A 27599-nucleotide genomic window follows, 5' to 3' on the forward strand; every position below is an offset into this window, starting at 1 on the left:
ACTACTCATCCTGGTTATTTTCTTCCTTGCTTTCCACCTTCCACTTCTAGCCCATCACACCCTGAATCTCTTGGATCAAACAATGACAAGAAGCAGGATACTGCCTTGAGGCTCATGCCATTTTAACTCCAGCCCCCTTCTTCTTTCCTGACTGCAGTTAGCCCCTGACTTTCTGGTCAATTTCTTTCACCCCTGTATGGATTGGTACCAGAATTATGGTCACCTCTTGGTTGGTTTCAGTATCTGTATAGTCAGATCTTTTAAGACCCTGGCCACACAGTTTCTTGACTTCCCCAACTCTGTCTTCTCCTCCACTGAGCCTCAGACATCCACTCCCTCACTTACACCTGGACCCTTTTGCCAACTCCACCTGCTCTACTTGAAAACCACTGATTTAGACACCCCATTCTGTGTCGGTACCCATTGTCGTTCCAGCTGACTTGTTCATCATCTCTCCCTAAGACCGTCCCTCATGTCTTCCAGCCTCTGTTCCATTGACCTGTCTGCTTTCGTTCAGTCCTCTCATTTTTCTTTTCTCCTTACCATTTTAGATACAGCGCTTCCTTCCTGTACCATAAACTCCATTGTCCGGTGATTTTTTGTCCATATCTCTGTCAACTAAATGCATGGATGACTTAAATCTGTCTGCTTTCTCCTAAGTACTTCTGGAGAAAGCCATACAAAAGGGCTGACTAGTATTAGCATAAATTCATGATCCCCAACTTTGTATTGATTCTCAGTAGTGCAGTCCTATTACATTGCTCTGATCACCTTGCTTTCCATTCTTGGCAATAGTCAATTGAGGTTGTGTAGGAATAAAAACTCCATTTGTTAAAAGCCATCTACCCCCACTCTTCCCTCTCTTTCAAAGGATGACCTCCTTTCTTACCACACAGAGAAAACAAAAGCCAGTAGACAGGAACTCCCATAACGAATTCTTTTTAGGTACCTGCTGCATAGCAGACGTACAGTGAAAACTATGAAACATCATTGAAAGTAATTAAAGAAGACCTAAGTAAATAGAAAAGCCTACACATTTATAGATCAAAAGACTCAATATTGTTAAGATGACAGTACTCCCTAAATTTATCTACAGATTCAATGCGATTTCCATGAAAATCTCAGCTGCATCTTTACATAACCCTATAAGCTGATCCTAAATGCATATGGATATGCAAGGGGCCCAAAATAGCCAAAGCAATCTTGAAAAAGAAGAACACAGTTGGAGGACTCAATACTTCCTGACTCCAAAACCTATATTATCAGTAAAACAGTAATCAAGACAGTGTAGTACTTGCATGAGGGTAGATGTATAGATTAATGAAATAGGGTTGACAGTCCAAAAATAAACTCTTACATTTGTTGTCAATAGATTTTCAATAAGGGTGATAAGACCATTCAGGAGGGGAAAAATAGGCTTTTCAAAATATGGTGCTGGGACAATTGGATATCCACATGCAAAAGAATGAAACCAGACTCCTACCCTTATACCATATAAAAAATTAACTAAAAATGGATTAGAGACCTAAATGTAAGAGCTACAAACAGGAAACTCTTAGAACAAAACACAGGCATAGATTTTCACGACCTTGGGATATGCTGCACCTTCTGGATGTGACACTAAAAGTACAAGCAACAGAAGAAAAATAGATAAATTGGACTTCATTGAAATGACAAAGTTGCTGCTTCAAAGGATACCAGCAAGAAAGTAAAAAGACAATTCACTGAAAAGGAGCCAATACTTGCAAATCACTTACCTGATAAGGGACTTGTATCCAGAATTATAAAGAACTCTTCGGACTCAACAAAACCACCAAATAACCCAATTTAAACATGGGTATAGGGAAAGTAGAGTGGTGGTTACCAGGAGCTGGGGGTGGGGGAAAGAAAGAAGGAGAGTCGTGTAATCAGTTTCAGCTTTGCAAGATGAACAAGTTCTGGAGATGTGTTTCACAACAGTGTGGATATACTTAACACTACTGAAGTGAGATGGCCAATTTTCTGTCATGTGTTTTTGTAATGAAAAAAAAAAAGTAAGGTAACTTTGGGGGGGAAATGGGTAAAAGGTCTGAATAGACATTTCTCCAAAGAAGATATACAAATGGCCAATAAACCCATGAAAAGATGCTCAACCTCGTTAAGTCATTAGGGAAATATCTAATCAAACCCACCATGACATGGCACTTCATATCCACTACAATGGTTAAAATAAGAAAAAACTGACAATAACTAGTGTTAATGAGGGTGTGAAGAAACAGGAACCCCGGTACACTGCTGGTGGGAATGTAAAATTTTTCCATTGTGGAAAACAGTTTGGTAGTTCCCCAGAATGTTTGTTTGTTTTAAAATTTTTTAATGTTTATTTTTGAGAGAGACAGAGTGTAAGTGGGGGTGGAGGGAAGGCAGAGATGGGGAGACACAGAATCTGAAGCAGGCTCCAGGCTCTGAGCTGTCAACGCAGAGCCTGATGCTGCAGGGCTCAAACTCACAGACTGCGAGATCAAAATCACAGACCTGAGCCAAAATCCGATGCTTAACCTATTGAGCCACCCAGGTGTCCCTTTCAGAATGTTAAACAGAGTTATGATGTGGTCCAACACTCCTAGGTGAAAATTGTCCTTTGGGAGAAAATACATGTCCACACATACACTTGTATATGAGTGTTCATAGCAACATTATTCAGAATAGCTAAAAAGTGGAGATAATCCAAATATTGGTCAATTGACAAACGGATAAAAAATGTATGTCAATATAATGAAATATTATTAGACAATAAAAATAAATGAAGTACTGATACATGCTAAAACATAGATGAACCTTGAAACTATGCCAGGTGAAAGAAGACAGATACAAAATGTCACATATTGTAGGATTTTATTTATCTGAAATTTATCTGGATCGGCAAATGCAAAGAGACAGAGAAGTGGTTGCCAAGGGCTGAGGAAAGGGAGGAATGGGGGTTGACTGCCAATGAGTATTGGATTTCTTTTTTGGGGTGAAGAAGATGTTCTGAAATGACATATTAGTTATGGTGGTATAACTCTTTTGGTATACTAAAAACCACTGAATTGTAATATTAAAAGGGTGAGCTTTATGGTATGTAAATTATATCTCAAAAAAGCTGTTATTTTTTTTTTTTTTAACCTGGTCAGGGAAAGCCTTTTTGAAGAGATGACATTTAAACTGAGATTGGAATGACTAACTTGAGGTTGGTGGTTATAAATCCAAAGTCAGACCAGTCAGTATAGTTGTGTATTTACTTCCCCAGTAAAGTGTAGAGGGTAAAGGAGATGAGTGGATAAAGTTGGGGTTTCGACAGAGAGTCTGACAAAGGAAGAGCTGGCAAGAGGGGTTGGAGAGTATGCAAAGAAATGAATGTAATAACGGGCCATGGAGTGTAGGTTGGTTAAAGGAGAAATGAGGCCCTGAGGTTAGATAAGGAACAATGTGAAGCTGGTAGGCTCAGTGGAGTAGTGGACCTGCTGGCATTGAAGTTCTGTTGAAGGAGTGAGCTAGACAGAAGTTTGTAGGAGAATGGAGCGCTTGAAATTGAGATTTTAGGTGACATACGGTAATTGGCAATAAGATGTGCCAGGATGTGACTGAGGCTGGTGGCCAATGTAGAGTGAGGGAAAGGTTGTTGAAGGTGAGTTCCAGGAATCCCAGTGTATAAGTTTCCTATAGCTGCCAGAACACATTATTATACACTTGGTAGCTTAAAGCAGGAGTTTATTCTGTCATAGTTCTGGACACCACAGATTTGAAATCAAGATGTCAGCAGGGCCACACTCTCTCTGCAGACTCTAGGGAAGGATCCATTTGTATTAGAGTTCTTCAGAGAAACAGAACCTATATATATATTTATCTGTAAAGATTTATTATAAGGAATTGGTTTATGCAATTATGGAGGCTGACAAGTCTTAGGATGTGCATGATGAGTCAGCAAGCTGGAGACCCAGGAGACCTGATGGTGTAGAGCCAATGTGGGTCTGAAGTCCTGGAAACCAGTAGAACTGATAATGTAGGTCCTGTCTGGGTTTGAAGGCTGGCAGCCTCCAGACCCAGATAGAGCAGATGTTGTGATTCAAGTCTGAAGGCAGGAAAAAGCCAGTGTCCTAGTTCAAAGACTGGCCAGAGGAATACTCTCTTATTCGGGTGAGGGCCAGCCTTTTTTTCTGTTCAGCTCTTCAAACTGATTGGATGAAGCCCACTTATAGCAGGGAGGGGAGTATATGTTAATCCCATCTAAAAACACCCTCACAGGAACACTCAAAATGACGTCTGACCAAATATCTAGGCTCCCGGTAGCCCAGCAAGTTGACATGAAACTAACATTAAACCATTCTTTGTCTCTTCTCACTTTTGGTGGCTTTTCTTGATTTGTGGCTGCATCACCGCAGTCACAGCCTCATTGGTCACATTTCCTCTTCTTTCTCTTTTCCTTTGTGTGTCTATTTTTTGAGGATACAGGTAATTGGCATACGGGCCAACCGGATAATCCAGGATAAACTCTTCAGTCACGAGATCCTTAACTTAATTGCATTTTGCCTTAGTAGGTAGCATTCACTCTTTAGCCATATAGAATAATATTTTCAGGTTCCAGAGATCAGGGTGTTGGACATATCCTTTGGGGGCCACCATTCAACCCCCTATAACTAGCATATGGGAAGGGTCAATTCTATGTGGATGTTGGAATCAACAAGAATTATGGCAGCCGTAATGTTGGACTCCACTACAGAGGGATGTCTGATGCTTTGGTCCGATGACGTGACAATTCAAAATTGGGGTTTTAAGGAAAAGAGAAAATGATCTGGGAGTGGCAGTGAGATTCTAGGAGCACTTATCCACAGCTGGAGATCCAGCAGTTTGAGGGTGTGAGAGAGAAAGCAGGTGCATCTTGAATGGCTGTGAAGGGGGGGAGGGTTGGTTGGGTGGGGGGGAGTTGAGCCCTCAGGGAAAGCCAGGTTTCCTCCCAGGGCAAGAAGGTGAAGTAAGACTCAGAGAAGAGGATTCTTTGCCAGAGAAGGGATTTGGGGGATGGGGACTATGAAGACAAGTAGAAGGATTTGGGAGTGAGGATTAGTGAGATGGGGTCATGTAAGGGTATTGCAGAGCCTTGTAGGAATGAGAATCTAAGTGGGAGTCTTGGATTTCTTGTGGAACAAGCATGGTGTGATAACTTTACGACAAAGGTTGTGCTGGAATCAGCCCCAGATAGTGTCCAAGGCGGACCGTGGCGTTGTCGCTCTGAGTGTTAGTTGGGAGAAGCCTTGCCAGGCATGTGCAGAGCTCTGGGTGCCTATCTTTCCTCCTGTCCCTGTGGTATGAAGGTCTGGGGAGAAGGGCCCTGAAGTTCTCCTGACTGATGGCTCAGCTGACTGCTTCACTGACCAAGCTCCCTCTGAAATTGTGGACTTTCTGGTGCCAGCTGAGAGATAGAAGGAATAGGCTGGAGATATCCTGACAGCATTTATCAACATTTTCAATAGGTTGATCGGGATGTTTAAAATATTGCTTTTTTCAGCATCTGAACATCGCCCCCACTCTACTATGATATTTGGATGCACTATTTATTCTTAAATCCATTTACAGCTGCAAAAGTGCTGAGTTTGAAAGCAGAATATTTGAAATGGACCCAGCTGTTTAAAAAGATGGATGCTTATCAAAGAAAGGATTGGTGTATAGTTTATGAACAATAAGACACTTTTTTTCCCAACCAGCCTGAATATTCTTAGAGCAAAGAGATGATAGGGTGGTTTTCCATCTGTAGAGAAATGAATGACTTAACCCGAATGGCTTCTTCAAATGAGCGGTCTCCTCTTGGTGGTCATGACTTCCCACAGCCCTTTGTCCAGCTTTAGATCATTCCTGATTCTGACAGCTGGCCACCAGAGCGGAACTGGAGAATGTATACCCTACTTCCGTGTGTGGAGAGAATTACAGAGATCCAAGTGATCCAGCAATGTGAATTGCCTGTTTCTACGTGAACTCACATATATCAGGAATTGTCGTCTGGTGCTTTCTGAGATCTGTTGGTGCAGATTTAGGGGAGAACTTTTTCTGCAAAGAAGTTTAATGCATGTGTATTGTATATTCCTCACATTCTCTGTCCCCTTAGTGACTACAAAGTATTCCATTATGGAATGTTCATGTGTTATTGATTAAACCTTTGATTACCTCTGATAAACCAGATATGTGTTCCCTGGCATTCTCTCCTGAACTGTGTTTTCTTCTCTTTCAGTGCCCTCCCTCTGAATTTTTCACACAGTTCTAGGTTTTTAAATGATCCCCCTGGACATGGATAGATTCCTGCAGTTCTTAATTTCAGTCCAGTCTTCTTAACTCCTATGTTCAGTGGTCTAATAGACATTTCCATCTTGAGGCCTTACTGACTTTTCTCTCAATACATGTTTCCAATAATGTTTCAGTCAGTTTGCTTCCACTTCTAAGTAGACAACTGTATCATTTATAGGAAACTAACTTAGTAATTTTCCAATCGTTACAACTTTAAAAAACAAAAACAAACAAAAAAACCTCTGCCTTCTTAGGAACTTCTAGAGTAGCGGTTGCCCAAATTTGCCTGAAAAGACTCTGCTGGGCAGCTTATTAAATATACAAAGTACCAAGCCCCTACGCCTGGGAATTTTATCTTAGTAGGTCTGGGTTGAGGCAAAAGAATCTGCTTTGCTTTGTTTTATTTTTAAAATGAGTACCCCAGGATTTTTTTTTTTTTTAATCTTCAGGCAAGTTTGAGAAGCTATTTTAGAGCAGTGTTAATAGTGGTGGTGGTGGTGGTCTTCGGTCCTGACTTTGGCATGTCTGCATCATGGATGGTGTTAATTGACTCCTGCCTCGACTTGTGGCGGTATTTGTGAAAGTCTCTGCAGGTATTGGGTGACCAGGTATAGTCATACAGGTGGTGATCTAAGCCAGGCAAAGAGCTCTCTGCCCTGGTAATCCTTCAATAAACACTTCTAGTACCTGTTACATTCCAGGCTCCGGACAGCGCTGCTGTGCACAGAAGCACATGGCAGGTCTTCTGGGTTCTTTCGCCCCATGCTTTCTGCCCTCCAGCCTCTCTTTCCTGGGGCCCTGACTGCCTGTCAGTCTACTTCCATAGTACTCGGTGCTCTGCTTCTTTTTGTTTTAGCTGACTAGACCCTTTGTTTGCTGAAACCTGAAGTATTGGTCACATTTTCTATTTTGCCATGCAACCTGTCACTGCTTTTGAGCCAGAGAACTGTCTGCTCAGTCTATACTGGAAGCAACTTGTAAATCAAATGATCGATAACACACTGAAGTTCTGTCTTACGGAGTAATGTTTGAAAGCTTTTACAAGTATCTTTGGTCTGGGACTTTTATTTATCGTTTTCACTCGCAGGCAGCACTCTATCAGTATTAAACTACTTGCAGGTGCTTTTCCACCATGTTTTCTTACCTTTCTTTGAATCTGTTGTTCTAGGTGCCCCTTTCCTCCTCTCCTCCCCCTCTTCCTTGCCGCCTTCTGTAGAGCCTCTACAATTCAGCTTAGCTGCTGCCTCTTTTCCTGGTTTCCCAGGCTGATTTCTATATCTGTTTGTGCTCTGCTGTGGTACACTGAATACCTCTTTCAAAGCACTTACCACCCCACTGTAAGTATCTGTTCATTTGTCTGTACGTTCCATTATATCGTAAGTCCTCAGGATGTCATTAGTCTCTATACCTTAGTGTTTATTAAAGAACTTTCTAGGGGCTCCTGGGTGTCTCAGTCAGTTGAGCGTCCGACTTTGGCTCAGGTCATGATCTCGCAGTCTGTGAGTTTGAGCCCCGCGTCGGGCTCTGTGCTGACAGCTCAGAGCCTGGAGCCTCCTTCGGATTCTGTGTCTCCCTCTCTCTCTCTCTCTGTCAAAAATAAATTTTAAAAAAATAAGAAAAAAAAGAACTTTCTAAAAGTTGGCCTTCCCCACTTGTTCCAGTTTTTAAACTACTTTAGGTCATGGACATGTTCATTTTATGCCCACCTGACTCTTTAGAGATTGATAACATCCAGTTCTGGTAGCAATGTGGAGAAGAGGACTCTAGAAGATTCTTGGCAGGAGTGTGAATGGATACATTTGAAAAATAAGATTTTTAAATGAATACGACCTTTGACCCAACAATTCCCCATCTAGGAATTCTTCCATAAAAACATTTGCACCAAATATATTAGGATCTCTGTATGAGGCCCATCCCCACCCCCCAAAAGGGAAATGGCCAAAATATCCAATAGTAGCAAAATGGTTAAATTTTGTTATGATATATAATAACCATACCTATGAAATTCTGTATATGCAGTCAAAATAAGTGAAATAGATTTTTGTGTACAGATATGGAAAGAAGTCTGTAATACATACCCATTCTCCTTCCTCCTCAGAGGTAACCTCTACTGTGATTTTGGTGTTTAGTATTTCCATTCATATTTTTGTATTTTTTTATTATACATATGTATGTGACTATTAAAATATATAGCATTCTTTCATATATATATATTACATTTAAAATTTTTTTTAATTTTTATTTTTTAAAATTTACATCCAAATTAGTTAGCATATAGTGAAACAATGATTTCAAGACTAGATTCCTTAATGCCCCTTACCCATTTAGCCCATCCCCCCTCCTACCACCCCTCCAGTAACCCTCAGTTTGTTCTCCATATTTATGAGTCTCTTCTGTTTTGCCCCTCCCTGTTTTTATATTATTTTTGTTTCCCTTCCCTTATGTTCATCTGTTTTGTCTCTTAAAGTCCTCATATGAGTGAAGTCATAAGATTTTTGTCTTTCTCTGACTAATTTCACTTAGCATAATACCCTCCAGTTCCATCCACGTAGTTGCAAATGGCAAGATTTCATTCTTTTTGATTGCTGAGTAATACCCCATTGTATATATATACCACATCTTCTTTATCCATTCATCCATCAATAGACATTTGGGCTCTTTCCATACTTTGGCTATTGTTGATAGTGCTGCCATAAACATGGGGGTGCATGTGTCCCTTCGAAACACCGCACCTGTATCCCGTGGATAAATGCCTAGTAGTGCAATTGCTGCGTCGTAGGGTAGTTCTAGTTTTAGTTTTTTGAGGACCCTCCATATTATTTTCCAGAGTAGCTGCACCAGCTTGCATTCCCACCAACAGTGCAAAAGAGATCCTCTTTCTCCTCATCCTCGCCAACATCTATTGTTGCCTGAGTTGTTAATATTAGCCATTCTGACAGGTGTAAGGTGGTATCTCATTGTGGTTTTGATTTGTATTTCCCTGATGATGAGTGATATTGAGCATTTTTTCGTGTGTCGGTTGGCCATCTGGATGTCTTCTTTGGAGAAGTGTCTATTCATGTCTTTTGCCCATTTCTTCACTGGATTATTTATTTTTTGGGGTGTTGAGTTTGATAAGTTCTTTGTAGATTTTGGATACTAACCCTTTATCTGGTATGTCATTTGCAAATATCTTCTCCCATTCTGTCGGTTGCCTTTTAGTTTTGCTGATTGTTTCCTTCTCTGTGCAGAAGCTTTTTATTTTGATGAGGTCCCAGTAGTTCATTTTTGTTTTTGTTTCCCTTGCCTCTGGAGACATGTTGAGTAAGAAGTTGCTGTGGCCAAGGTCAAAAAGGTTTTTGCCTGTTTTCTCCTTGAGGATTTTGATGGCTTCCTGTCTTACATTGAGGTCTTTCATCCATTTTGAGTTTATTTTTGCATATGGTGTAAGAAAGTGGTCCAGGTTCATTCTTCTGCATGTTGCTGTCCAGTTTTCTCAGCACCACTTGCTGAAGAGACTGTCTTTATTCCATTGGATATTCTTTCCTTCTTTGTCTTGGCCATACGTTTGTGGGTCCATTTCTGGTTCTCTATTCTGTTTCATTGATCTCGAGTGTCTGTTCTTGTGCCAGTACCATACTGTAGTATGATGACAGCTTTGTAGTATAGCTTGAAGTCTGGGATTGTGATGCCTCCTGCTTTGGTTTTCTTTTTCAACATTGCTTTGGTTATCCAGGGTCTTCTCTGGTTCCATACAAATTTTAGGATTATTTGTTCTAGCTCTGTGAAGAATGCTGGTGTTACTTTGATAGGGATTGCATTGAATATGTAGATTGCTTTGGGTAGTATCGACTCTTTCTAATATTTTTTAACTTATCAAAATAATATCACAGTGCATATATTTTTCTGCAGCTTCCTTTTTACCCACATTGTTTTTTAAATGATCTCTATGTTGTAGTTATTGTCATTGCCATATAGGATTTAATTCTGTTAATATACCACATTTTACCCTCCTATTGACTGACCATTCAACTTGTTTCTAATTTTCTACTTTTCCAAACAAAGCTTTAATGGATTTTCTGGTGCAGGTCATCCTGTGTGGTGTGGAACTTCTCTCAGGTGTGTTTTTAGGGGTGGGATCCCTGATTTGGGGCACTGTGCACCCTCAGTTTTACTAGATATTGCAAAATTGCTTTCTGAGGTGGCTTTACCTCTGTGTACTGCCACCAGCAGTGTATGAGCCTTACTGTTTATCCACATCTTCATTTATAAGGAATATATTCGTTTTAATTCTCTTATAGAGCAACAAAACTCTTAACAAATTGTTTGAAGAGGAAGGGAATATGAACTGCCAGTTAGAGCTACAGAGAAGGAAGATTCTATCCATGGTATCAAACTGATGTTTTATAGGACAGTCCATACTCAGCATCACATTTTTCACTGCTGTGTAGACTGTGAAGGGGGCCACTCCCACACAAATACAACGCTTTCCACTCAGGTCAGCTTGATACGGCAACTCAGTTGGGAGCAAGGCGTGGTGTTGAACTGTGTTTTTGTCTATACGCATTCACAACTTTTTCAGTTTTAATTTACTTGCGTTTAATGTAGCACTCGTTTGTGCTTCAAGTGCCACTGTCACCCAGTGTGTGTAGAACCATAAATACTGTGTTGGCGATCATGGCATCCCTAGGTGGTCAGTCTGTTGATACTGACTTCCCACAGGTCTGTCTTCTTTTTCTCCTGAAAGAGGGGCTGAAGCTGTTTGCTGCTCAGTCCAAGGTACTGCTGTTCTTTGGTAGGTACTGCTTCCTACCCCATCTCTTGGTGGACCAGCTGGAATAGCAGTGGTTCCTTTTTTGTGGGTTAAGAGATTGTTGTAACTTACAAGCATGTTTCAGAAGCCATATGCCAACTAATTACATTTTATTTTACGTAACCACACTTTCATAACTGTCAGAGAGCTAATACTCTTACATCTTGGAAGAGTAACAAAAATTACATGGATTACATTTCTCTCATACATTAATCAATTAAAATTATAGCTTTACAAACTAAGTTAAACTGGAGCTTAGCAATTCGAGTTTTTTACTTTCTGAAGTAGTTATTCTGAAGACCAAAAGTAATAATATATCACAAGAGATATTATAAAATTTTCAAAATAAATTTTTATTAATTTTAACTTAAAAAAAGAAGTGGGCATTCTGTTTCAAGGCAGTGGACTGAGGTCCTGCTGTAGCCGTTCCTTCTTGTCCCAGCTACTTAGAAATGATACATTGGAATTTTAAAAATAATCTGCAAGTATACTAGAGGGGGTAAAAAAAAAAAAAAGAAGGAAAACCCGTGGCAGGCCCTAGACTGTGAAGAATCCCCATGAAAAGCACATGGGATCTATTTGCAAAAGAAAACCTTTTTCCAAAACAAGGTCAGGAAAGTATTGCTGCTCAAGATAGGAATAGCATCTAGAAGAATAGTGTCTATTTCGACTTGGAAGCACTTTTTATAGGGAGCTGTGAAGGGCTCAGCACACTGACAGAGTGATCCCAGTACCATTGCATGGTGATGGAGGTGTCTCAGGCAGGTGTAGTGTATATAGGAACTGGGGTTGGAGAGACAGGGCTGAGTTCCAGGTGCTTGATGAATTCCAGAATAAGAAGCTCCCATGCTCTGAAGACTAGATACAAAGTCTTTCCATGAGGTGGTACCTCCTGTGCCCCTGCCACTCTCACTGAAGACACGTCTTCCTTCTGAGTAGGTAGTGCACACAGATAGACTGTCTGAACAGAGCCTTGACAACAAAAATGAGCACTTTGCTAGAAATCACCAAAAACCAGAGGAACACACCTTGCAGAGGAGATAACAGAAGAATTTATCTCAGACATAGAATTAATAGAATAAATAGAACAGATTTTATAATATGTATAGTTGAAACCTTTGGTGAGAGGTGATCCGTTATTTTATCTACCAAACACAATTAAGTATTGATCTGGGAAATTACAATTTTGATTGTCAAAATAAGATTCATTACATGGGCTAATTGACAGTGTTTCCAGCTAAAGAGCAAATTTGTGAGCTGGAAACTAGAGCAGAGAAATGTTCCTAAGCACATTGCAAAAGGATAAAGTAATAGAAAAAAACAGTTAAGACATGGAGGATAAATGGAAGATTGCCATTTAATAAGAATCCCAGAAAGAGGCTGAGGAGAATGCAGACAGACTGTATTTAAAGAAGTAATAGATCTAGTTTTGAGATGGTTGACCAAACACTGCTTCTTCCTTCTTCTGCACCAAACCCATAGAAATAATAAAACTTTAAGTTAGATGAATAAATTCCCTTTAAAGATTGAAAAGAAAAGGAAGGGTGCCTGGGTGGCTCAGTCAGTAAAGCGGTTAAGTGTCTGGCTCTTGATTTCAGCTCAGGTCCTGATCTCACGGTTTGTGAGATTGAGCCCCGCGTCACGCTCTGCACTGACAGCGGGGAGCCCGCTTGGAATTTTCCCTCTCCTGCTCTCTCTGCCCTTTCCCAGCTTGCATGTGCATGCTCCCTCTCTCTTTCAAATAAATAAGTAAAAACTTAAAAAAAAAAAAAAGAAAAGAAAAAGAATGTTCCAGACCTGAAGCCATAAGACATCTTTAAGCAGAGAAGGTATACATTAAATGAGAAGTTGCAGAAATGAGCTGCTCCCACTGCCTGTTTGAGGTCATCACTACTGCCGGGACCCCGAAGCTGATCTGCCTACTTTGTCAGAACAGATTTCGCATGAGATCCTCTGGCCGGAAGGCCACTGCTGGCTAAGGTGGCAGCTGAACAGTCCCTGTGGGAGATGTTTGCCTGGCCAAGAACCATAAAACACCAGAAAAAGCCTAGCACTGTGAAATAAAAATAGGAGAACAACACATTAGGAAGCAGAACAATGAGAAGAGAAAGAAACTTTAAAAATAGGTCAATTTAATTTTCCTAGAGGACCAAGGATAGACTTCCATGCTTCCAAGCATGCTTCCATGCTTCCATGCTTCCAAGAAACAGAGGTTATGAAATGGTCAACAGTAATTAAAATGAAAAATATGGTTGTTGAACAAGCTCATTGGATAGATTATAGCAAACTGGATATAACTGTGAACAAATTAGTGGACTAAAATAGGGTGAGAAATTCTCTCAAAACTCAGCATCAAGAGATAAGAGTTTGAAACAAAGGGTGAGGCATTTAGGACCATGTAGAAGTTACAATATTTATCTAATAGGAGTTGTAAGAACTGAAAAAGTGCAAGCCCTTAAGTGTAAAGAGCCTACTACATGTCAAGAAGAATATATTTTAAAAGGAACAACACAAAACAACACCTATATACATCCCGGTGATAATGAAGAAGAGAAATCCCAAAGAGATACCAGAGAGAAAAGACTGATGGTCTACAAAAGAATGAGAATCCAGATAATATTAGATTTAATCTCTGGTTTTAAGAAAACAGTAGCACAGTGTCTTAAAGATGCTGAGAGAAAATAAATCAGAACCTAAATTCTGTTTCTGCCCACACTATCTTTCAACAGTGAGGGCCCTCATAATAACATTTTTAGACTTGAAGGACTTTGACAGCCCTTTGCTGAAAGAACTAATTTAAAGATAGATACACTGCAGTAAGAAAAAAAAAACAAAAAATGAACCAAGAAGGTAGCAATAGGATAAAAGAGAAAAGAAGAAGCAGAGAAAGCAGGAAAACAATGTTAAATCTGAGTAAACATTGGTTGTAAAAGAGAAAATGACTTTTAGCAAGTTGTAACTTTAATCAGCAAAGATAGCAACATGGAATTTGTGCTTAGGTGGAGTGAAAAGGAAATAAAAGCATGCATAGGATTGCAGGAGGAGGATGATAAAATGTAATCAACTCTATAAGAAAATATGCGCATTAAAAATGTAAGGGCAGCTACTAGAATTCGATATAAAATCTAGACCCTTAGAAGGGAACAAAATGTAAGAGACTCTTAAATATGGAGAACAAATGGAGGGTTACTGGAGGGGTTTGGGGAGGGGGGAAGGGCTGAATGGGTAAGGGGCATTAAGGAATCTACTCCTGAAATCATTGTTGTACCATCTGCTAACTAACTTGGAGGTAAATTAAAAAAATAAATAAAAATTAAAAAAAAAGAAATCAAAAGAAAAAAAGAATAAATCAGTCATTCAAAGCAAAAAAAAAAAAAAAATCTAGACCCTTAAAACTATTAGAAGAAAAACTGTAACACAAACTGGAACAATCCAAAAGGAGACGTGAAAGTAGAAAAAAAGAAGACCATGGTAAATACAAAGCACAAAATAAGTTGCTATGAATAAATTTAAACATACATATCAATAATTACAATAAATGAAAATGAATTAAACTCACCTACTTAAGAGGTAAAAACTCAGATTTAACAAAACAACAACAACAAAAAGCACACAATATGGTGTTTTAGGCAAGGATTCAAAAGTTGACAAAGGGACAAAAAAGGCAGTATAAAATATTAATATGAGACAAAACAAGGCAAACAACATTGGAAGGGACAAAATGGGAGTTCAAAATGCTACCAAAAGGTATAATTTACAAGAGTTGCTCTCAGTTGTGAGCCTATTTGTCTTGCTTTTAATAACTGCATGTCTATTTATGTATGTGTATAAATATATACATTTTGAAATTATTGTGGAGCCTTTCTCCATGGTGTCCCTCATTCTGCACTTGTGACCTTCAGTCTGTTCTAAGTATAGCAGTCACAACGATCCTATGAGACACCTCACATCCTTGCCCGTTCCACACACTCCTCCGGCTTCCCACCTCATTTGGGGTGAAGGCCCTACACCACCCAAGCTCTGCTGCCTCCTCTCTCCTCTTTGCTCCGCTCCCAGCACACTGTACTTCTTGCCATTCCTCCCACTGACTCTGCTTGTGAAGCTTTTTCCTTCCAGTGTCCCCATGCCCCAGCCCCTCCTCTCCTTCTGGCCTTGTGTCAGAGTGGAGCATTCCCCGACCCCAGTGCAGTAAAAGTAGAAATCAACAACAGAGAGAAGAAATAACCTGTATCCACATCTGGAGTTCTAAACTTGTGGGGTAAAGATAATGGATAATCAAAATTATCAAAATTAAATGACTGGAAAGCACATGTCTAAGCCTACGTCCTTAAATAATACACAAAGGAAGAATTATTATACCCTTAAGTATATAATTTAGCAAAAAATTATAGAAAATAAACAAAATGAGATATCAACTCTGAAACTGAAAAAGTACAACTAATAAACCTAAAAAATATGACTAAAAGAACTTTATGCTGATGAATCAGAAGACCTAAATGAAACGGACAATTTTCTAGGAAAACAGATACTAACAAATTTAGTATAAAAGGTAGAAAATCTGAATAGGTTACAAACCAGTCATAAATATTGGAATGAGAATCACAGATCTACACACTAAAGAAAGCCTCAAGCTCAGACTGTTTTACAGGTGTTGTTCTCTCAAATCTTCAAGAAATCGATAATTTTCATTTTATACCTGCTATGGTGGAGCACAAGAAAATACTGGAACCCATCTAACCAATTTTACTAGGCCAGCATAACTTCCATCTACAAATAGGCACCAGAAAACACCAGAAAAGAAAACAATAAGCCATCCTTACTTAAGAATATAGATGCCCAAGGGGCATCTGGGTGGCTCAGTCGGTTGAGCTTCTGAATTCAGTTAAGGTCATGATCTCACAGTTCATGAGGTCGAACCCCGTGTGTGGCTCACTGCTGTCAGCACAGAGCCTGCTTCGGATCCTCTGTCCTCCCTGCCCCTGGCCCCTCCCCTGCTCATGCTCTCTGTCTCAACAATAAATAAATATGTTTTAAAAAGAATATAGATGCCCAAATCCTACATAAAAAAATTAGTAGTGGCACCTGAAAGGCTCAGTTGGTTGAGCTTCCAACTCTTGTTTTTGGCTCAGGTCATGATCCCAGGGTCATGGGATCAAGACCCCCATTGGGCTCTGCACTGAACATGGAGCCTGCTTAGGATTCTCTTCTCTTCCTCTGTCCCTCTGCCCCTCTTCCCCACTTGTGTGTTCTCTCTCTCTCTAAAAAAAAAAAAAGTAATTTGATGCATGATGAGTAGCATTTATCTTGGAAGCACAAGAATAATTCAACTTCTGAAGTTCTGTTTCTCCAACTTAAAACTGCTGGCTTCAGCAACATGGTAGACTGAGCTAACTGTAGTCTCCATCCCCAGTGACAGATAAGCATGTTGGATTAAATGTAACAACAACAAAACTAAAATGCAGAATTGAACTTGAATAAAAGAGAAATATCTGGCTATCAAAAATTAAACCCCAAATTGTGGTGTCCCAAGGGGTTTCAGACTGGATACTGGATTTAGGCCAGTGGTTGGGGTTTAATGCCCCCATGGCATGGGAAATCTAACTTGGATCCATTCAAGATGAATAGAACTGATATTTTTGTAAAGGCTGGGACTTTAGAAGAGCAGCCTCCTTGAAAAAGAGGGACTAAAAATACTCCAGTGGCTGGAGAAGGTACAAATGGGACTCCCATACAAAAAGCAGTCTCTGCTAAAGGTGAACTCATTATTAAAAATTGCAAACTGAGTTATGAAATTATCAGCAAGAGAAAAATAGGAGTTTTAGTGTGCCAACAACTTTAGAAAATTCTACATTTAAAAAGATAAAGAAGTACATTTAGGAAGAGTGACATTTTAGAACGGAACAAGCCAATATGAAAAAGAACTAAGTTGAGCTTCTAGAAATAAAAATATTAAGGTTCATTAGAGGTTAAATGGCAGATTAGAGACAGCTACAGCAAAAATTAAGAAATGGGAAACAGATCTGAAGAAATTAACCAGGATACAGAATATTGAACACAGATACAGGGAAATGGAAAATGTGAAAGGCAATTAAAGGATAGAGCAAGAAGATCAACTTAGAATTCTGTACTTAACTAATCTATTCAAGAGCAAAGAAGAAAAAAGATCTATTTTTGCAAAGATTCTTAGTGGCTTTGCCCCCATAGACCATTGCTGAAGGAACAATAAAGTATATACTTTTGGGAAAAAATAGATTGAAGCAATAAGGAAGAAATGGGATACAAGAAGAATTGGTAAATGTGGGTAAATGTAAATAAGCATCATGTGTAAAATAATAATAATAATCAACTAATTTTGGTGGGCTTGACATAAGATGCAGCTAGAGAACTAATCAACGATGACACGAATGTGGCTGAGGTATGAGTAGAGGGAAAGGATTTTAAGTTAACAGAGTGAGAGTACAGATGCTAATTAAGATTGTGGTAAGTGTTCATGTTAAAATAGTTAGTGGAGGTTCCTGGCTTGTCTGAGGATTTAATAGGCTTATGTTTCTGCTTGGATCCCCTCCGTGGTGGCTTGGAGCTCAGGATGATGGACTCAGAGAGAGTAATTTGAAGCGAACATGACAGAAATGGCCTCCGAGGCACCAATCCTGAGCTTTTTCCATTAGGCTGTTGTGCTCCCAAGTGTCAGGGCCTGTCAGCATGTGCCCTGAGCTGAGCTGAAGCCTGTGCTGTGCAAGCAATTAGCTTGAGGCTGATTGAAAATACCATCATCTGAGCTCAACAGCAGCAACAAAAATTGGGGGGGTGTCTTAGTGCCTGGTCCACAGTTATCTGAGGAAAGCAAGTTTTAGCCCTGGTGCAGGAGCATACAGGGCAGCAGTAACAGCGCAAGGCACTTCTCCCTCCCTAACTTGGAGTCTGCTTCTCAGTTGGAAACTCTGTGTCCCATCCCTCAGCCAGGCTTCTCCTTCACGACCTCCATGCTGGTGCTTGGTGTCCCCAGTCTGTTGCTGACTCCTTGCAAGAAGAATGTCTCACTGTCCGGGGCCGTCCCTCCCAATCTCTATGTGTTCTTTTCTCTGAGTGATTTTACCTGTTGAGAGGCTGTGTTATACTGTGAAAAGAATCAGACATGCCTAGTTTATATGAGCTTTAGTTTCTACACCTATAAAATTGAGACTGTTAACACCTAATTCATAAGACTGTTGGGAGGGTTAAATGAGCCTTACTTTGCGTGCAAAGCACCCTCAGGAACTTGACCCTACATTCTTTTTTTAAAATTTTTTAAAATTATTTTATTTTTGAGAGAGACATAGTGCAAGCTGGGGAGGGGCAGAGAGAGAGGAAGACACAGAATCTGAAGCACATTCCAGGCTCCAAGCTGTTAGTCCAGAGCCCGACACAGGGCTCAAACTCATGAACTGCGAGGTCATGGCCTGAGCCAAAGTTGGATGCTTAACTGACTGAGCCACTCAGACGCCCCGACATTACATTCTTAATAACCATTGCTTCTAGTTCAGGAAAAAAAACAAATAACAAAAAGCAACCACTAAAAAAGTGGACTCAAAGAGTATAATTGCCAGAAAAGGAAAACAAAATGAGAAAAAGAAAAAACCTAAAAAGTAAGAAAAGATAAAGATGTAGGGAAAATAATGACATAAATAATAAACCAAGTGATATAATAAGGTATAGAAATAAGTAAAAGTATATTAGTAATCAGCAAATTAAATTTTCCAGATAAAAAGCAGCAGTTGTCAAATAGATATTTAAAAAAATTTTTTTTTACATTTATTTATTTTTGAGAGACAGAGACAGAGCACAAGTGGGGGAGGGGCAGAGAGAAGGAGACACAGAATCCAAAGTAGGCTCCAGGCTCTGAGCTGTCAGCACAGAGCCCGACGAGGGGCTCGAACTCACAAACTGTGAGATCATGACCTGAGCCAAAGTCAGACGCTTAACCGACTAAGCCACCCAGGCGCCCCTTGTCAAATAGATACTTAAAAAAAAAATTTTTTTTTAAGTTTATTTTGAGAGGAGAGAGAGAGCGAGCACGTGCATGCACAAGTAGGGGAAGGGCAGAGAGGAGAGACAGAATCCCAAGCAGGCTCCAGGCCATCAGTGCAGAACCTGATGTGGGGCTCGAACTCAAAAACTGTGAGATCACGACCTGAACCAAGAGCCAAGATCAAGAGTCAGATGCTTAACTGACTGAGCCACCCAGGCGCCATTTGATAATAATCAAATGGTTATTATTATTTTTCTATGTGACTTCATGCTGCTTATAAGAAACAGTAAACAAACAAACAAACAAACAGAAAGGTTGAATGTTAAGGATAAAAAAAGACATACCACGCAAAGTACCAACCAAGAGAAATTTAGTGAAACTATATTAATTTCAGAAAATAGATTACAGGGCAAAAATTTTTTACCAGAGAGGCTAAAATGGTACATTTTACACTATGCTTGATCACAATAAAGTTGTTTTTTGTTTTTTGTTTTTTAACCAGAGCTAGTTTGCCAAAGATAAAGGATGCAGTTAACAATTCTCCACATGGGGCACGTGGGTGGCTCAGTTGGTTAAGTGTCCGACTTCGGCTCAGGTCATGATCTCACCATCTGTGGGTTTGAGCCCACATCAGGCTCTGTGCTGACAGCTCAGAGCCTGGAGCCTGCTTCGGATTCTGTGTCCCCTCCGCTCCTCTTTGGCCCTCCCCCGCTCGTGCTCTGCCTTGTTCTGTCTCTCAAAAATAAATAAGTGTTAAAATTTAAAAGTTCTCCACAAATACACCTTTACTAATGTAGCTGTAAAATACATAAATAATAGAGGCACAATAAGAAGTTGAAAAATACGTTGTTAAAATGGGTAATTTTAACACACTTCCCTCAACAACTGTTAGAATCATTAGACAAAACACAGACCATAGGAAGTTTGAGTGTATCCATTAATTACACATTTTTTTCAAACACAAAAAAAATTGACCACATTAAGGAAGCCTCGAAAGAATTAGTATCACAGACTATATTCTGTGACTATAGTACATTTGACTTAAGAATCAGTAACGGAAAGATGACAAGAAAACTGGTACGTTGGTTACTGAAAACTTAGTTGAAATGAACAAATTCCTAACACAATCCTTCTTACCAAAACTGGTTCAAAATGGAATAAAAACCCCAAATAGTGGTATAATCATTAAAGAATTTGAATTAGTAGCATAAAATCTTTACAAAGTAAACAACCAGGCCCAAATGACTTGACATGAGTTTCAACAAGCACTCAAAGAAAAGATGAATTCCAATATTATGTAACATTTCCCAGATTCCAGAAAAAATAATGAGCATTCCAGTTTCATTCTTGAGGCCAGAAGAACCTTGATACCAAAACCTCATAGGACAGCAAGAAAGGAAACTTATGTTTTCATGAACAGAAATAAAAGCCTAAACAAAATACTATGAAACTGATTCCAGCAGTGTGTACAAAAGATACTACAGCCTGATCACCCTGGTTTTATTCCAGCAATTAGAGATAAATTATTATAACAACCAAATTCATAGATTGATGGATTAAGTCCATATAATCATCTCAAAAGACTTATAGAGGACATTTAATAATACCCAATATCCATTGATAATTTAAATACACACACACACACACACACACACACACACACACACACACACACACGTATACACACACACCCGAAAACAGTTTCAAAACAAAAAACCTTAGCAACCTAGAAATAGAAGGAACTTCCTTAACCTAATATAGGATATTTATAAAAACTGATAGTATCTATTATTTTTACTGGTGAAATGTTGAAATTATTTAAGATTGAAAACAAAACAAAGAGGCTTGCCATCACTGCTTCTGTTCAGCATTTTATCGGTAGTCCCATGCTGCATAATAAACAAGGAAAAGATGTTTGAATTGAAAGGAAACCAAATTGCCATTATTTGATGATGACTGTCAGTGTAGGAAGCCTGAAAGAATCTCCAGATAAATCAGTAGAACTAAAAACTTCTTTGTATCAAAGGACATAAACACAACATAGTGAAAAGGCAAACGATGGAATGGGAGAAAATATTTGCAAATTGTATATCTGATTAGGGGTTCATATCCAGAATTTATAGAACTCCTGTAACTCAACAACAAAAAACAAGCAACTCAATTGAAAAATAGGCTAAGGACTTGAATGGACATTTCTCAAAGATGATATAAAAATGGGTAGCAAGTGGCAGACAACCTCTCCTTTGCTGTCCAGCTTGCTGCTTCCTTGTGATGTATTCAATAAAACTTTTATTTCCTTAAAAAAATAAGTGGCTGGGGCACCTGGGTGGCTCAGCTGGTTAAGTGTCCGACTTCTCGGCTCGGGGCATGATCTCAGTTTGTGAGTTCAAATCCCGCGTCAGGCTCTGTGCTGGCAGCTCAGAGCCTGGAGCCTGCTTCAGATTCTCTCTCTGCCCCTCTCCTGCTCATGCTCTGTCTCTCTCTGTCTCTCAAAAATAAATAAACTTTAAAAAAATAGGGGCGCCTGGGTGGCACAGTCGGTTGAGCTTCCGACTTCAGCCAGGTCGCGATCTCGCGGTCTGTGAGTTCGAGCCCCGCGTCGGGCTCTGGGCTGATGGCTCAGACCCTGGAGCCTGTTTCCGATTCTGTGTCTCCCTCTTTCTCTGCCCCTCCCCTGTTCATGCTCTGTCTCTCTCTGTCCCACAAATAAATAAACGTTGAAAAAAAAATTTTTTTTAAATAAAAAAAATAAAATAAATAAATAAATGGCTAACAAGCATATGAAAAGATATATGACATCACTAATCATTAGAAAATTGCAAATCAAAACCACAATAAAATATTCCTCACATATATTAGGATGGTTAGTATTTAAAAAGAAGTGTTGGTGAGCGTGTAAGGAAATTAGGACCCATCTTTGGTGGAATGTAAAATGATGCAGCCACTATGGAAACCAGCATGAAGGTTCCTTAAAAAATTAAAAATAGAATTACCAATGATTCTACTTGTGGGTATATACCAAAAGAAAGCATAGTCTTGAGATACTTGTACACCCATGTTCGTAACAGCATTATTTACAATAGCTGAAACTTGGAAACAACTCATGTGTCCATTGATGGATGAATGGGTATACAAAATGCAGTATATATGATGGAATATTTTTCAGCCTTGACAATGGGAGAAATTCTGATACATGCTCCAACGTGGATGAACCTTGAAGACATTATTCTAAGTATCTGAAGCCAGTCACAAAAAGGCAAATACTGTAGGATTCCACTTATATGAGGTTATCTATAGTAATAGATAGATAGTAGAGAGTTCATAGGAACAAAAAGAAGACTGGTGATTGCCAGGGGCTCAGGGCAGGGGGAAATGAGGGGTTGTTTAATGAGTATAGAGTTTCAGATTGGCAGAATGAAAAAATTTTGGAGATTGTTTGCACAACCATGTGAATGTACTTTACTGGTAAACTGTACACTTTAAAATGGTTAATGTGGTTGGGAAGCCTGGATGGCTCAGTTGGTTACACATCCAACTCTTGATTTCAGCTTAGGTCCTGATCCCGGGGTTGTAGGATCGAGCCTCTTGTCAGGCTCCATGCTGAGCGTAGAGCCTAGTTAAGATTCTTTGTTCCTCTCTCTCTCTTTTCCCCTCCTCCCTCCCCTGCTCTCACACTCTCTCTCCAAAATTAAAACCAAATCAAACAAAAACTTCCTAAAAAAATATGACTGTTAGTCAAAAACAAATGAAGTAGGAGTTATTTGCAAGATCTAACTTCCATAGGTCTTCCACAAAAAAATATAAACAACTCTTACAAATCCATAAGAGAAAGGCAACCCTATGTAACACTACACCAAAGACAGGAGTAGGCATTTCACAGAGGAAGAAACCAACTGGCTTGTAAATATTGGAAAAGATGCTCAATCTTTTTGGCAGTCAGGGTTGCAAATTAAAATCATTTATCACCCATTAGATTGGCAAATGTTAAAATGTCTGACAATAACAAAGGTTAGCCAGAACGTGGAGATTTAGGAAGTCTCTCACACAGCTGATGGGAATGGAAATTAGTGTAACCACTATGTGAAAACAAGTGGCGAGTGCCTAGTGAAATTGAATGTGTATAACTCGATCCAGTAATTGCACTCTGATAAACTCTTACACATGGCTACCAGGAGACTTAGACAAGAAAGCTTATGGCAACACTGTGAGAGGGAAAAAATGAAAACAACCCAAGTGTTTATTAGCAGTGGAATGGATTATGATATAATTAAGCAATGACATACAGTCAGTTGGTGAAAAAATGAATGTGACATGTATCAATAGGGATGATTTGTAATGTCATTTTAAGCGAGAGCAGCAAGTTGTAGAAAAATATATCTATGTAAGTCTATATAGGTTTTAAACGTATTAAATCATGTATTTATGCATAATCACCAAAGTAGTAAAATCAAGGACATGATTAATACAAAATCCAGAATACAGGTTACCAGCAGAGGAGCAAGTGAGGTGGGAGGGGGCTCTTAGCCTAAGATCCCACAGCAAGGCTTCAGAGTGACAACCATATTTCGGTTTCTCAGGCACACTAGTGGGTAGGTGGGTATTTATTTTATAACTTTTTAAACTGCACATACACATTTTATACACTCTGATATAGACTTCTTTAATCGTACCCTGTAGTATTTTGAAGAAATGGTAGGAAATGTTTTGAAATTGACTAATGTGGATTAAGGTATCAAAAACGGACGAAGTTTGAAAATCATCACCTCAGAGTGATTAGAAGAGATTTACTTTTTTAGGTTAAGGCTTCTCCATATATTTATCAGTTTTAGAGTCCAAGTGAGGGGAAAGGTACAGAGACAGAAAGTGGCATCTCTTGCAGAGTATTTTACACCAGGTGTGGAAGACACCAGTCCCTGCGCCTCGCCTGCCTTTCTTCCTTCCTCACTCCCTCCTTCACCTCTGTAAATATTTGGTGACTGACTGCCAAGTCCTGGGCATTGTCCTACAGGTCCGGGAGCCTGAGAGGTAATGTCCCTATCTTGGTGCTTAAAGCCGTTTTTGGATTCATGCTTACAGGCTTTATTAATCTTAGCCTCCTAAACTAACTAGATAGCAAAATTCACTTCAGGTCCATATCATAATTTATCTTTGTAAGGAAGTCATTTATTTACATATTTAGACAACCTAACTGAATGCATGTCTTTACAATTTTCGGAGTAAGGGCGCCGGGCTGGCTCAGTCAGTAGAGCATGCAACTCTTGATCTCAGGGTCATGAGTTCAAGCCCTACGTTGGGTGTGGAACTTACTTAAAATAATAAACAAATAACATTTTCAGAGTAATATATCCTCTTTGGTTTGGTCCTAGCCCTTAGTTAATATTGTAATTCCTGAATATGTATATTTATTCTCAGTCTTTTTCCCTTTCCATACATGTCAAAACTCATGATATGTTCTAATTATTTAGAATTGACTTTGATGTATTAATTTTACCTCCCTATCTATATTTTTGAGACTCAAAGTTGGATCTGATCTTAAGCCTTGACTTTAAAGCAGTATTTTCAAATGAATTACAAGCACACTACTAGAGATTATTAGGTGGTACAGAGGGAGCCATTTTTTATTTTAATAGTTATGTAGTTATTTTAATGTTCATTATAAAATATACATGTGAAACCTGTGATTTCATGGTTGTTTTTGCTCAGGATGCAGCTAAAGCAGTCTGTATGATAATCCATCTCATAGACTACACGAATTAATGGCCCAGGGGGTTCTCAGACAGCAAAATATCATGAAATTAATACATGGATCACAGATGTAGTGTTTAGTTGTAAAGGTGAATTAAGGTATTCTCTGATGTCCTCTCTCTCCTACTTGTGTTGTAACTCAAGAAATAAGTTTATATGGTTTGATCAGGAAAAAGCAGTCTAGAAAATTCATCTAGGCCAGTTGTTCAAATAACATATTCCATTATGGAACAGATCCTGGAACTATACACATGATTAACATGTAGATCCTACCTTTCAGGAGCACCAGTTTCACAGAAATAGGCACATGAATTAAAAAGTGCATGATAGCATCGTTAGCATAACAGTGGAAATTTGTGCACAGTAAGCTTGGAAAGGTGGTCTCTGGCTTATGAAACTGTGAGAAAAGTCTGCCCGGAGCAAGACTTGCAAGCAGTCTTGAGAGATGAGCAGAAAATTTACAGAAAAATAGACTGGCAAAAGGTGATCTCAGAAAGGCACACGCCAAGGTACAGAGACCTAAGAGAACATGGTGTTTGGGGCTAACTGAGCAGCTTGTCATTTATGCTAGTGTGAGGAGAGGCGGGAGCCAGGTAGGAAAGCTTTTATGTGGAATGTGATGGTGGGTACTTAGATCTTATTCTATAAGTGATTAGGAGTCTTTGAAAGATGTTAAACAGAGAAGTGATGTGAGGTCTGGGGACAGTGTAGAAGTCAGAGGGGAGGATCAAGTCACATTTCAGCCTGTTGAGCAAAGGGGAAATGGAGGGCACTTAGGGGGGATTTTCAGGTTTTTGCTTTGTTTAGCTTCATACGCTTTTTAGGAAATACATTTAGGCTTTGCTCAGAATTTAATGTGTGGAAGGGGTTAGTGGTAGGTGATTTGGAGCCAATATATGAAGTTTCTGAAGAAATTGGTATTATTTAGTCCGTGTCATAAACAAGGTGTTGAATAACTTTCCCTTCATAGTCTTAAAGGCAAAGAGTTTTGCTTATTTTGTGTTAAATACGTGCAAGTAGCATATAAAAAGTTAAGTGGAGATGTGATATCGATAAGGCACATGGCTGCAAACAAGTTCTGTTTTTCAATTAGAGTGCTACATATGGTAATATGTTGCAGAGAGAGTAGAATGAAATATTTACACCTTTTTGCATTTAACATCCTGCCAAGAAATTTCAGACAAATGTGTTATTTAAAGGGAATTGGGTGGGCAATAAAATCAATATATGAAGAGCTTCCTTTATATATGGGTTTCCAATGTGAATGTTCTGAATAATTTAATTGTGGCATATTGTTTACTAGTGTGTATATTTACTGATACATCTTAGACTTGATAGTCTTTGGATTTGGCGTGTGTGGTTCTACCTTACAGAGAAATGTATTAGTATGCCAACTTATTCTTGTACCTTCCGCATATCTGAATTTAGAGTCACGGGTCTGATGCTGACTGCCTGTCTATGTGAGGGCACTCATCTGTGTCTGTATACATAGCCAGACCCTTAGCACCAAATGTTCTGCCTCACGTTTATTTTGGGAATATTCTCTTAATAGGCATGTTTTGGGATGTGACTTCGTCAGCTAATTTGCTAACATTCAAAAGCCACGAGCTCTCAGCATTATCTTAGCCTTTTAGTATTTTAGTCCACCAAAAATTTCTGACTCTGATTGGGAAATTAACTGTAACATCTTACCAAAAATGATCCAGAAGCATCAGAAGAGAGAGTTCATGCAAAGGGCACAGAGAGATGTTCAAAAGGAAAGTTAACGTTAACTTTATAGTCTGATTGCATGGTAGAAATGAGGGAGTAAGTATAAAAATGAAGGACCACAAATGACCTTGGGACAACTGTAGGTCCCATTCTGTAAGGCCCGGTAAGGTTGATTATAATGCAACTTAGTTTGTATTTAAAAGATATTTTCTTTAGTTCTTGTCACCAAGTTCTTTGGAAATACCTTTTCATTATTTTGAAGATTTAATTTCTTATTTCCTTATTTTCTACTTTGACACAGAAATCCCCTGCAAAGAAGCTGAGCCATGCAATTAGTAAATCTTTGGGGTGTGTACCCACCAGAGAACCCCCACATCCTGTTTTTCCTGAGCAACCAGAGAAACCACTTGACCTTGCAAATATAGTGTAAGTATACACCTGGATATGGATATGGATTATACTGAAATGGAGACCTTGCTGAATTCTTTTGGATCACAGCCAACTTACCTAACATGAACATTTAACCTTCTGGTTTTTACTTTACTTTTGGGGAGCTTAAGACTTCAAGATTTTGGGGCACCTGGGTGGCTCAGTCGGTTGAGCGTCCGACTTCGGCTCAGGTCATGATCTCACAGCTCGTGAGTTTGAGCCCCGCGTTGGGCTCTGTGCTGGCAGCTCAGAGCCTGGAGCCTGTTTCAGATTCTGTATCTCCCTCTCTCTTTCCCCCTCCCCTGCTCATGCTCTGTCTCTCTCTGTCTCAAAAATAAATAAACGTTAAAATAAAAAAAAAAAATTAAAAAAAAAAGACTTCAAGGTTTCATTTATTTAAATCACCATAAATATTTACATGGAAGCTCCTGAGCCCTGAAGTCTAAGTGATAATGATCACAAACAGAAACATTAATTAATATATTGAAGAGTAATTATTGAACTGGTTTTAGCAAGGTTACCTTTTGTTGTTAGCGTGTTCTTCCTTAAATCAGCGGTAGTGATCATTTCTTCTCTATGGCTGTAATGGCCACAGAGGTGTTTAAAACTGGTTCAGACAAC

General features: G+C 39.2%; 1 protein-coding gene across 16 annotated transcripts in view; it reads left to right on the forward strand.

Annotated features, from left to right (window-relative positions):
* DTNB (dystrobrevin beta) overlaps positions 1–27599 on the forward strand; it is a 243457-nt gene that overhangs the window by 98471 nt on the left and 117387 nt on the right. For all 16 annotated transcript variants that reach the window (XR_006301093.1, XR_006301094.1, XR_006301095.1 and 13 more), the window contains exon 9: positions 26851–26975. Coding sequence is in view for 13 of the 16 variants with exons in the window: in XM_043604374.1 (XP_043460309.1) it covers positions 26851–26975 (125 nt within the window). In the remaining 3 variants the exon portion in view is untranslated. The remainder of the gene's footprint in view (positions 1–26850; positions 26976–27599) is intronic.

This window comes from Prionailurus bengalensis, chromosome A3, assembly GCF_016509475.1.
Source record: "Prionailurus bengalensis isolate Pbe53 chromosome A3, Fcat_Pben_1.1_paternal_pri, whole genome shotgun sequence".
Taxonomy (NCBI): Eukaryota; Metazoa; Chordata; class Mammalia; order Carnivora; family Felidae; genus Prionailurus; species Prionailurus bengalensis.